This window comes from Alosa alosa, chromosome 24 (genome assembly GCF_017589495.1).
Source record: "Alosa alosa isolate M-15738 ecotype Scorff River chromosome 24, AALO_Geno_1.1, whole genome shotgun sequence".
In the NCBI taxonomy this organism is placed as follows: domain Eukaryota; kingdom Metazoa; phylum Chordata; class Actinopteri; order Clupeiformes; family Clupeidae; genus Alosa; species Alosa alosa.
The window spans coordinates 24,365,055-24,377,131 of NC_063212.1; the positions used below are offsets into that span (position 1 = coordinate 24,365,055).

The 12,077-nt window shown below is 43.0% G+C and overlaps 1 protein-coding gene across 1 annotated transcript; it reads left to right on the forward strand.

Moving 5' to 3' along the window:
* The first annotated feature begins 8,586 nt into the window (after positions 1–8,586).
* Positions 8,587–10,344, forward strand: LOC125289479 (histone H2A.Z). Its single transcript, XM_048236351.1, has 5 exons — positions 8,587–8,686; positions 8,953–9,030; positions 9,296–9,409; positions 9,554–9,683; positions 9,918–10,344. The coding sequence occupies exons 1-5, from the start codon at positions 8,684–8,686 to the stop codon at positions 9,977–9,979; spliced, it is 387 nt and encodes a 128-aa protein (XP_048092308.1). The 5' UTR covers positions 8,587–8,683; the 3' UTR covers positions 9,980–10,344.
* The last annotated feature ends 1,733 nt before the right edge of the window (positions 10,345–12,077 follow it).

Below are 12,077 nucleotides of genomic sequence, written 5' to 3' on the forward strand. Positions count from 1 at the left end.
TCAGTCTTTCTGATACACCACCTGTGTGCGTGTGTGTGTGTGTGTTGTTTTTATACCAGTCTTTCTGATACAGCTGTGGTGATGTGGTGTCCTTGGTCTGGGGCTGAGCGGTCAAACATGGCCTTGGGATGGGGGTGGCAGCTAGCTTTATTTGCAGGCCCTTCATTTTCAGCCTTAGTTAGGGACACGTGGTGTGTGTGTGTGTGTGTGTGTGTGTGTGTGTGTGGCGCACATGCATGTGAATTTGGATGTTTGGATGTTGTTCTCCCATTCAGTGTGTGTGTGTGAGAGAGAGAGAGAGAGGGAGAGAGAGAACAGGAATCCACTCAGGAATCAGTGATCCCCTCATCATGGCCCTCCTCCGTAAACAGAGAAAGCTCTTTGTCACCAAGACCAGCTCCATCCAGCTACGTGTGAAGTGATTAGTCAAACCCGTCCATCTTCCAAGTCTCCGGTCGCACACACACACACACATACACACCCACGCACAAGCACGCACGCACGCACCCACACTCACACACACAGACACACACACACACACACACACACACACACACACATACACGCACACAGACACACACACACACACGCATACATACACACACACGCACACAGACACACACACACAGACACTTACACACACACACACTCCTTAGGGCCACAGGTCCTCCTGTCGACAGGCCTCTATCAGCCAGGCTGTTTTGTGTAAGGGAGAAGAGCAGGAGCATCAGCTCTGGATAAAGAGCAGCCACATATAACTCGTCCCATCCTCGTCCTTATGGACAATCTGTTCTTGACGAGGCGAGGCGGTGTGTGTGTGTCTGTGTCTGTGTCTGTGTGTGCGTCAGCACGGCTGTGTGTTCGCCACAAAGCAATTTAGTCTTCATGGGTCACCCACGCCAGTAGCACCGGACTGCTATCCACTCCACCGCTCGGCCTGCCGCAGGGGAATATAGGCCAGACGATTAGGAGGGAGATGTCCAGAGCTGGGAACACTCGTGTGTGAAATGCCAGATCAGAGCTTCAGGTCCGTGTCCCGCTCTCTCTAGAGTCTCTGAAGTGCTGTGTGTGTGTGTGTGTGAGAGAGAGTTTGTTTGTGTGCTTCTGCAGTAATGGGCACTTAGTTACCCAGATAAGTGATTTTTGGGGAAAATTGGATGGAGTCACGTGAATACCCCAAATCACCAACTGTGTCAAGAACATACTGCACACACTAATATCTTGACCGCACTATGTAAAGTTTTGTCTTTCATGTCAGGTCAGTTATGTCCGGTCAGTTATGTAAAGTTACTTGGATGATGTCCAGCACAGGCATCTGTTGGTCACGCTTAGTATAAGAACTGCACTGACATATATAAGTATAATTATGACCGCCACGCAGCGAAGCGTCATAATTATACTTATATATGTCCAAATTTCCGTCAAGGATTCCCGGGACACTGTAAGACCGGGGTACACAAAACTTGGAATGGAGCATGGAACCATCGTTTTTCGTTTTGATCTGTAGCCCCTCCGCTGGACTGGACCCCCCTGAAAGGAGGGTAGGGCAGACACAGTTTTCTGTGAATATCTCGAGAACCGTAGGGTTTGGGAGGACCTTTTTTTTTTGTATGTTGATCTCAAAGGGCCATGTCAACCCATTCCATAACCACTCATTTCATGTATAGCACCACCTAGTTAAACACAAAAAAGTAAAAATGAGGTGTTGTAATCACAGGTATCTGTGACCTAACATAGTCAAAAATGCACGAAATTGGAAGTGTAGGATCATTATGACACCCTCTGAATGCACGCCAAGTTTGGTGGAATTCCGTTCATGGGGGGCCACACAATAAATTAATTTATGTTACTATACACCAACTGGCCTGTAGGTGGCCGGAGACAGTTTTCTGTGAATATCTCGAGAACCGTAGGGCCTAGGAGGTCCACCTTTTTTTTGTATGTTGGTCTTAAGGGGGCATGTCAACCTATCCCATTACCACTTATTTCATGTATAGCGCCACCTAGTTAAAAATTAAAAAGCAAAACATTAGGTGTTTTCATCACAATATCTCTGGCTGACATGGTCAAAACTGCACGAAATTGAAATTGTAGGATCATTATGACACCCTCCGAATGCATGCCAAGTTCCGTGGACTTTCGTTCATGGGGGGCCTTACAATAAAATAATTTATGTGTACATTTAGTGACCGTACACCAACAAGGATTCCCAGGACACTGAAAGACCGGGGTACACGAAACTTGGTGGGCATGTAACCCCACATGGATAGCATGGAACCATCATTTTTCGTTTTGATCTGTAGCCCCCCCGCTGGACTGGACCCCCCGAAAGGAGGGTAGGGCAGACACAGTTTTCTGTGAATATCTTGAGAACCGTAGGGCCTAGGATGACCAATTTTTGCGTATGTTTGCCTCCAGGGGTCATGTAAACCCATTCCATATGCACACATGTGCATAAACAGATACACACGCACACACATACATTTACAGTAGGCCCCAAGGCCTGCCGCTTGAGTCTGACCATCCAAAATGATCACTTGTGTCCTGATTTCCTCTACCCTCAGACAGGCACCGTGCAGCGACCGACAACTTTCACTGCACGCTAGCCCAGTTCCTTAACCGCTACACTACCACCGCCAAAATGTTCACCTGTGCGCAGGTGTAGTGTCCACAGGTGCAGGTGTGGTGCTATCCAGGCGGTCCTGTGTGAAGTGTTGGATGTCATTTATGCTCAAAACGGATGTTTAGCGATCTTGTCCATCAAACAAACTGTGTCCAGTTCAGACCGATTTAGAACTGGTCTAGTGTTAGCCAGGCTAATGTTCTGCAGTTGTGCTCGTTCTTACACAAATAATTTGGCTGACGTTTTTATCCAAAAACAACTTACATCTGTCAATTCTTACAAGGGCCAATGTCCCCAGAGCAACTCAAGGTTAAATGCCTTGTTCAAGGGCACACCAGTGGCAGCCAGGAATTGAATCTTCAACTTTTTGGCTACCGCTTGCTAGCCCAGCTCCTTAGCCACTATGCTACCACAGGCTACCGCTTGCTAGCCCAGCTCTTTAGCCCAGGGCTCTACATGCCGTGCGAGTGCAAAAAAATATTTAGGCGCACTGGTGCGAATGACTTCTAACCATGTCAATGTTTGTCTACAAAATACACCGCAACATCGAAACATTACTGGTGCAAACCATAGAATCGCGTCGCGAATGCAGCATAAAACTACACCTCCATCAGCGTTAGCAGTTTGGCGTTGTGACTCGCTAGTAGTCAAGAGGCGCCAGAAAAAGCGGAAAGTTAGACTAGCCAGCCAAGATGCAAAGATTGAAGAACTTAGTTCTTCTATCTACCGAATTCATTGGATATAGGAGGAACAGGATGAGATTCTGAGAATGCAGTAAGAGAAGGAAAGGTAACCTAACATGCCTTTTAGCCCAGTTGACGTATTGGCTGCAATATGCAAAATATAGCTGTAGCGAACCGGCACAAAAGTAGCCTCCCGTAATACTCCCATTTTATTCAAAGGTAGAACGCTACAGACAACTCCAGGCTTCCACGCATGCTTGTTTGTTTACACCGAATACAAGCTGAAGTGCAAAACGAAAGTAGGCCTAAAGTTTGCCTACTGCCCCCATCAATGCGGATATTTCAAATAAAAACTAAAAGTATAAAACATATATCCTTGATTAGCCTATGTTGGTTTTTGTGGAAGAGAAAATGGACTGTTTTAGTAGTAGTATTAGGCAGTATGCAGTCAGATAGGTCACCATGGGCATATTTGGATTAGCTACAGATGGATTCACAAATAAATAAATTAGCCTACATTTGGCAGGATACTTGATATACAGGCTAAATGCAAATATGGCAATGTATTATATTTTTTTACATTAACATATAATAGAACAGACTGAAAATAAAGTAGGCACTGATCTTTAAAATCCTGTTTCCTGTAGCCTAAATGTTGTCAGTCATTCTTAATATTCGCAATTGGTGCACTGGCATGTTTAACTGTTAGCTACAGTATAATGTTAGATTATGTGTAAGTTAAGTACAGAACCGACTGTGCGCCCAAATTTTTGTCTGTGCTCCTAAATTTTTTAACTTGGGCGCACAAGTGCTCCTGGAAAAAAATGTTAGTGTAGAGCCCTGCTTTAGCCACTCTGCTACCACAGGCTACCGTTTGCTAGCCCAGCTCCTTAGCCACCATGCTAGTTAGAATGTCATTAATATTCAAAGTACAAGTAAAATATACTGAATTAAGCAGCATTTCTGTGTGTGTCCCGTGTTGTGCCACAATGTTCCCGGTGTGTGTGTGTGTGTGTGTGTGTGTGTCCACACTGTGCTATGCCACCCATGCCAGGTCCAGGCTGCATGCCGCATACCATTCCTCCTGCACGCCCACTGGCCTCGCACTCACCCCAACCCCACGCCCACAGTTATCTCCGCACGCTGGCACAGACCATTAGAGCCATCGGAGATACTCAATATAGCCAATCATGGGGCTTGGCTTTGGGGGTTTGACCTATCAGTACAGAGGGTGTGCAACAATAGGGTCATCAGACTTATGGGATTGAAAACTGGACATATTCCTATCAACAGGTGGAATCAGTGTCCACTGTCCTGGAGACATTCCTGATGGGTGTGTGTGTATGTGTGTGTGTGTGTGTGCACTTGTTCCACAAGTGGAATCCTGACCTGCCAAAAAGTGGAATTAATCACTCATGTCATTCCTAATGGCCACATGGTGGTCTCACCTGAGTTGTCCCGAAAGGGTTCATTTCCTCTCCTCTCTGCCAGTTACACAGGCAAGATGCCATTCCCATGGGTCCACTGTTCTGGAGCCATTCCTGAGATGTGTGTGTGTGTCCATTGTCCTAGAGCCACTCCTGAGGTGTGTGTGTGTGTGTCCATTGTCCTAGTGCTACTCCTGAGAAGTCTGTGTGTGTCTGTGTCCACTGTCCTAGAGCCACTCTAGAAGTGTGTGTGTGTGTGTGTGTGTGTGTGTGTGTGTGTGTGTGTGTGTCTGTGTCCATTGTCCTAGAGCCACTCCTGAGGTGTGTGTGTGTGTGTCCATTGTCCTAGAACTACTCCTGAGAGGTGTGTGTGTGTGTCTGTGTATGTGTGTCTGTGTCCACTGTCCTAGAGCCACTCTGGAGTGTATGTATGTGTGTGTCTGTGCCCATTGTCCTAGAGCCACTCCTGAGGTGTGTGTGTGTGTGTCCATTGTCCTAGAGTTACTCCTGAGAGGTGTGTGTGTGTGTCTGTGTCCACTGTCCTAGAGCCACTCTGGAAGTGTGTGTTTTGTGTGTGTGTGTCCATTGTCCTAGAGCTACTCCTGAGGTGTGTGTTTGTGTGTGTGTGTGAACACTGTCCTATAGCTACTCCTGATGTGTGGGTTCAATGTTTTGACACACACACACACACACACACACACCACACTTATAGGACATCTCTGGATTGTTATTTTAATCATTCCCTCCAAACACACACATATATACAAGCATGCACACACGTACATAAGTACACACACACACACACACACACACGCACTTCCAGAATGTGTTTTTGATGTAATGAAGCCTCCAGGTGACGCTGAACAGGACGGAACACTGAGACTGTTAGCCGGAAGGTGTGTATGTACCCAGGCTCGGTCACAGTGTGCTCAGTGAATCGTTACCAGACCCAGATGCGAACACACACACACACACACACACATGCATGCATACACTGACACACAACACACACACACACACACATGGTCTGGCAGTCTGTCCCCTGTGAAGAGTTATTATTGGTATTTGATCACACAGTCTTGACCAACGCCCCAACAATGTGTAATCTGATGTCTTGTAATAATGGCAAGAGGTCCTATTCATTGTTTTTGTTGATGTTGTTCAGTGTGTGGACATAGTGATCCCATTCCAGAGTTTGACCGTGTTTGGAAGATATGAATAGAAATATATTGTGTAGCTATAAGGTGCAAATGTATCATTGGCTTTGCTTTTTCCCTATCACATAAATTACTCATACAGAGACATGAAGCTATACAGGGGCTTCATAAACACGTTACACCTGAGCATATGTGTATAGCTCTATTAATTAGGGCTGTCAATCGATTAAAAAAAAAATCTAATTAATTACATATTCTGTGATTAATTAATCTAAATTAATTGCATTTATAATTTTTGTGAAGGTATTTTAAATATTTAAATTAAAATGAATCATGGAATAATAATCAGCATTAGTGACATTAAAGTTTAAAAACTCTTTTATTATTATTTTCACTTTTCAAATAATTGCGTTAATAATCTATGATATGACCTAATATGCTGAGGAAATAAATTCAAATGTGCTTCGGGAAGAAGTTTTTTTTTCCCACATACAAGGCATTTCAGGCCACAGATATAACCTAGGGGACACAATGAAAATTAATTAACACTCCCCTCAATGTCATCACTTATTTCTTTGCATTGATGTGCGACTATAGAGTTGATGAACTCCGGTGATATGCAAATCCTTGCTGCAGACATTGCAGAGGACTTTATTTTCAACACTTTATTTTTTATCAACATCAGGCCGTTTTTTAAAAGTAAATGTTCCAATCAATGATCCAGGCAGCACGTTTTCTTCTCTCTCCTTCATATTACAGTCTAATTTTTACTGACTAGAACGGCTTGGGGTCAAAGGTCATACGGAATCGATTAATCTGCACTAATTTTTTTAATCAGTTATTTTTTCTCAAATTAATTAATCGAAATTAATCAGTTATTTTGACAGCTCTACTATTAATACATATTTATATAAGCTATTTACTGAATTTGTGTATTACTCTCTTAATATATATTTATATATGCTATTTACTGAAATGTAATAAATGCTGTTTACTGGTTGAAAATTACTGAAAAGAACTGAATGTCCATAGGCCACAGCATAAAAACTAGGCCTCAGAATACACACACTAGGCCTCAGAATACACACTAGGCCACAGCATACACACACTAGGCCTCAGAGTACACACACTAGGCCACAGAATACACACTAGGCCACAGCATACACAGACAAGGCCTCAGAGTACACACTAGGCCACAACATACAAACACTAGGCCACAGCATACACACACTAGGCCTCAGAGTACACACTAGGCCTCAGCATACAGACACTAGGCTTCAGCATACACACACTAGGTCTCAGCATACACATACTAGGCCTCATTCCCTGTGAGGTTATATAATATAATAGTGTTGACATGCACTCAGAGGTCCCAAAAGATTTTAATGATGCCCATCAGGTTGTCCAAATGGGCAACTGCTGTAGAGAGAATTTCATCTGGGCCTGTGTGTGTGTGTGTACTGTATGTGTGTGTATGTGTGTGTGTCTGGTCCACTCTCACAGATTAATACACTGGGGAATGCAGTTGCTGCCATCTTGTGGCCAGAAGTGGACATTGTAATTGTTCATTTTCAGCCTGTGTGGAACCTATTATTAGCAAAACAAAAAGCACATGTTCTATGCGGGCTATACATAGCTTCATCTACGTAAAGTTTATTACATGAAGAAAATTGAAATTTCTGGCAAATATACATGTAATGCCCCTGGAACTTGATCAATGTGATTTCTGAGGTGCTTGTGTCCTTTGAAAAAGAATTAAAAAAAAAGTTTTTGGGGGCATATTATTAAAATGAGTTTAATCTTGTTGCTTAACCACTAAGTCTCTGCATAACTAGCTAAGTACTACACCTTTCCATAGATTAGTCTGTGAGGCATCCATCCTGCATGACATAGGCCTAACTGTCAGTCTAGTCTAGTTATGTGTACAAACAGTAGCAGGCTAAGCCTTATTTTACCTATTATAGGCCAAAATCATTTGCCCTGTTGAATTTCACCTTGGCTAGTTCACAGTGTGTTGGAAACCAAGGATGAAAAAGGGATCAAGCCCCCAAAAACAATTCACCAAAAGATGAGTCTTGTTCTCCTGAAACCCACACATTCACACCTGTTAAGGGCGTGTATCGTCCGTTACATTGTGCCACAGCAGACAAGTTTTCACCTGAACATTGGCAGCAAAACATGGGCATAGGCAAATACAAATTTGAATAGAGCACATTTGAAATGGTGCTGCGAAATATGTCGATTTTATTATAGTAGAGAATTTAATCATAATTGATATAAGGCTTATTAGGATACATGTTGCATCTATTAATACAGGAACACTAAATAATAATATTATAATAATAGGCCTATAATGCTCAACCCATGGCCTAAACTTTAACTTAAACTACAACTTCAATGTATTGTTTCATATGTCACAGTAGGCACGTGTGTGTGAAACTATAAAGCATTTCCATGAATGTTATGTTACTAAACAAGTTTCAAATAGTCAGAGATACAATAAAGGGCTTACATGCAAACCAAGTAGGCCTACCTAGAGCCAAACTACGAAACTAAGTGCAAAAACATATTGTAGCCCGCCCATTCGCCCAAAGACGCTTTTGATTGGCTGGAATTTACAACAGACAGACATTGTCGGGAAATCATTGGTCCCTTTTAGGCAAGCAATTCCCCGGATGTCCAGCCCTTCCTAAATATAATGAACACAGAAGGCGGGATAACTAGTTCAAATCAGGCGAAACCAGGTTGGAATACCGTCTCGTAGGATTTTATTTTGTCGGTAAAGAAGAAAAAATGGTAAGCATGGCATTTCATTTCTGTCTAAACATAATTACAATTGAGCTCATGTTTGTTTCTGGAGTGTAAAATATTGATGCCGGTTTACCTGGTAATATACATTTTAAATCGCGAGTTTACGGGGGTCTACTGCCCCCAATGTTATCAGATAGCGCGCTAATGTTACATTAGCATTTTGCTGAATGTTGAACATATGTCAAAGCAGTGACGATAATAGCTTAACATCTACAGTCGTACCACTTATCTTTCCCTTCACTTTTTTCAAGGCTGGCGGAAAAGCTGGAAAGGACTCCGGGAAAGCGAGGACAAAGGCCGTTTCGCGCTCACAGAGAGCCGGGTTGCAGGTCAGTTTTGTATCAAGCTAAAAGCGCGCCTACGGTGCCACCTAGCCTGTGTGGTAGCTAACACAGCTAGCAGTCAAAATGATTCACCTGTGCGGATAATTAGCTACCTGTTTGCTTCGGTAATATTCATGCACATCTACCTGATGGTATACAAGGCACTACTTATACGCACGCTGTAGACTTTTCCTAGATAAGGTTCGTAAATGTTAAGGCACCGATAAGCGTCTCAACCATTTTTGGCGGTTTGTTGCATGTTTTTCTGCAGTTCCCAGTCGGTCGTATTCACAGACACCTGAAATCCAGGACCACAAGCCATGGACGCGTCGGAGCGACCGCAGCGGTCTACAGTGCCGCCATCCTGGAGTACCTGACTGCTGAGGTAACGTTAACCCTTAACAATTAACTGTTACGATTCCCCCTTCTCTCTACTGGTTGAGGTTAACTTGTATGATAAACAACGTTAATATTATTGTTCCGCGTTGTATCACGTTGGCTCTAACGTAGCCCTTGTTCCTGTGCGCAGGTGCTGGAGTTGGCAGGGAACGCATCCAAGGATCTCAAAGTGAAGCGCATCACCCCTCGCCACTTGCAGCTGGCTATCAGAGGAGACGAGGAGTTGGACTCGCTTATCAAAGCGACCATCGCCGGTGGTGGTATGTACTGTCTCTGCTGGCGTTTGTTATGTTTATGTGCCTCTTGCCTATATTGTTCCAAGTTTTGTTTTAGCCAGCAGTTATTGATCAAGATTATGAATAGTATTACTTATAAGTGAGTTGAGCCGTTTTTTGTTTTTTTTAAATGCCATTTTTTTAGCGCCATGAGACATGTAATGTTTTGCCGCTCTATACGTACAATTAAATTGAAATGTGTCTTATTACTTTCTGCAGGTGTTATTCCACACATCCACAAGTCCCTGATTGGAAAGAAGGGCCAGCAGAAGACCGTATAAGTGCAGTATGTGGAGGAGACCCGTGTTTAATTCCCACTCAGGACCTTGAGCTGAACGTGGTCTTCCCCTCCCCCCCTTTGTTTTGCTGTCTGAATGTTCCTGTAGACCCCCTGGACATATTTTCTCCCATTTTATTGTTTTAACTATACCCGAGCTTTGCATCTACTCATTTCTGGGGTGTTTTTAAAAACGTGGCTTCAGAGAAGCTGGTTTTCTTTTTTCGTTTTTAAATTTGTATTTTGTTTTTTGGTACTGTAGTGAAATGGTGCTCCTGTTTAACTTGTGTTGTGTAAATTTGGCACATGACTTATCCATTTTGATTATGGGTTTTTATGCAAATAAAGCTCAGAATTACACTGCCGCAATGGGCCTCTTGTCTGCCTGTCTTTGTGACTACATGCCGTTGACTGTGTTGGAGGATTTAAGGAGGTGTGGCTGTGGCTGATAATGACTAGGGCAGGTAGACGTGGGAGGTGATTTGAGATGACTGGCTATTTCTACTCTACATGTTGGCCATCTCTGGTGATTTGCATGGGTCATTCTACAGAAAAGGTGTAATTTGGGTGATCCTGAAAGTTTTATTTATTCAAACATACCCAAAACGTGTTTTAATAGCATTAATTGACTTGTAAAATTGATGAATCCACAGAAAATAGAGCTTTATTTTTTTCCATTATTTTTTGTATTTTCTAAAAAGTAACATGACAATTTGGAGACTTTTTTTTTTACAAAAATGGCTGCCATGTGACAGACCTGTTAATGTTGGAGGATTAAGGAGGTGCAGCTGATGAATACGGCAGGTAGACGTGGGAGGTGATCTAAGATGACTGACTTTCTACTCTACGTGTTTTGCATTATAGTTTTAAATGTAGGTACTTTTTTTTTAATGATTAAGGGCTGTTCAGGCTAAGAATGATAATGGCTGAAAGGTACTGCATTAGCTAAAGTGAGTAACAGTCCAGACACAAACAATAGCGACGTGAATGTGCTCATTCTTGGTGTGAACGACCTGTAAATGTTTACTGAAGTGATCCTGTTTGCATAGTAACGCTTGTCTTCTAGAACAGGGGCGGGCCATTGTTTTGGCTGAAAGGCCACATTGGGTTGTAGATATGGACGGACCAGTGGGGTGGCTTGGGCAAATAGTGGTTGGGGGTTAACTAACTGACGATCTCGTGTGCATATTGTCAGGAAATATATTTTGATGAGCCTGTGAATTGGATGCTAATCTGAAACCAGTAGCCCCACTTTCTTGAGAGGTTATGTTAGCATGCTGGGTAAAGAAGGGGAGTGGGGATTATATTCCATGAATGACACTTTTTTGATATATGAACACATATTAAAAATAGCCCATTGGGCCACATGTGGCCACTGGGCCGTTTGCCCACCTGTGTTCTAGAATAGTGTTTCTTAAACATTTTCAGACCAAGGACCACTACTTCAACAGTATATTACACAATAGGCCTACTCAATGAACCCCCTGGCTAATTGTCTTTGCACCTTGCTTATTGTGTCGCATATGATTTAAACTGCCATAGCTTGCATAGGCAATGTTGAAGAACTGTTTGGATTTACATACAAGTTGGTTCAATATTGCAAACAACTCATTATATTTTACCACGTCTGCTCGCGGACCACTTGCGATAGCTTGCGGACCACACTTTGAGAAACCCTGTTCTAGAATGTTCCCAGATCACTTGAATGGGCTGTAGAGGCTGCTGATTGGCTCATGGCTTCAGTCAAGGTTGTAAAACTGCTGTCGTGAACAGTTGTAGCGAATGCAAGAGGAGCAAAATCCTACATGGAGCAATGCCAAGCATGTTACTGGCGTTTGTGCTCCAGCAAATCTGTAAGCATTGATGGGCTCCATGCCACATGACCCGACCAGATGTAGGCTACTTTTGTTTGTCTTCACTTCTTGTTTTATCCTTTTCCGTTGATGGAATGTGTTAATCAAAACGCATTTGTTGCATTCGTTATTGTTATGGGCCATGTTAAATACAGAGGCATGAGCTATTGTAGATAGGATTTGAGGTTTAAATAGTATAGTATACTCTTTTGATCCCGTGAGGGAAATTTGGTCTCTGCATTTATCCCA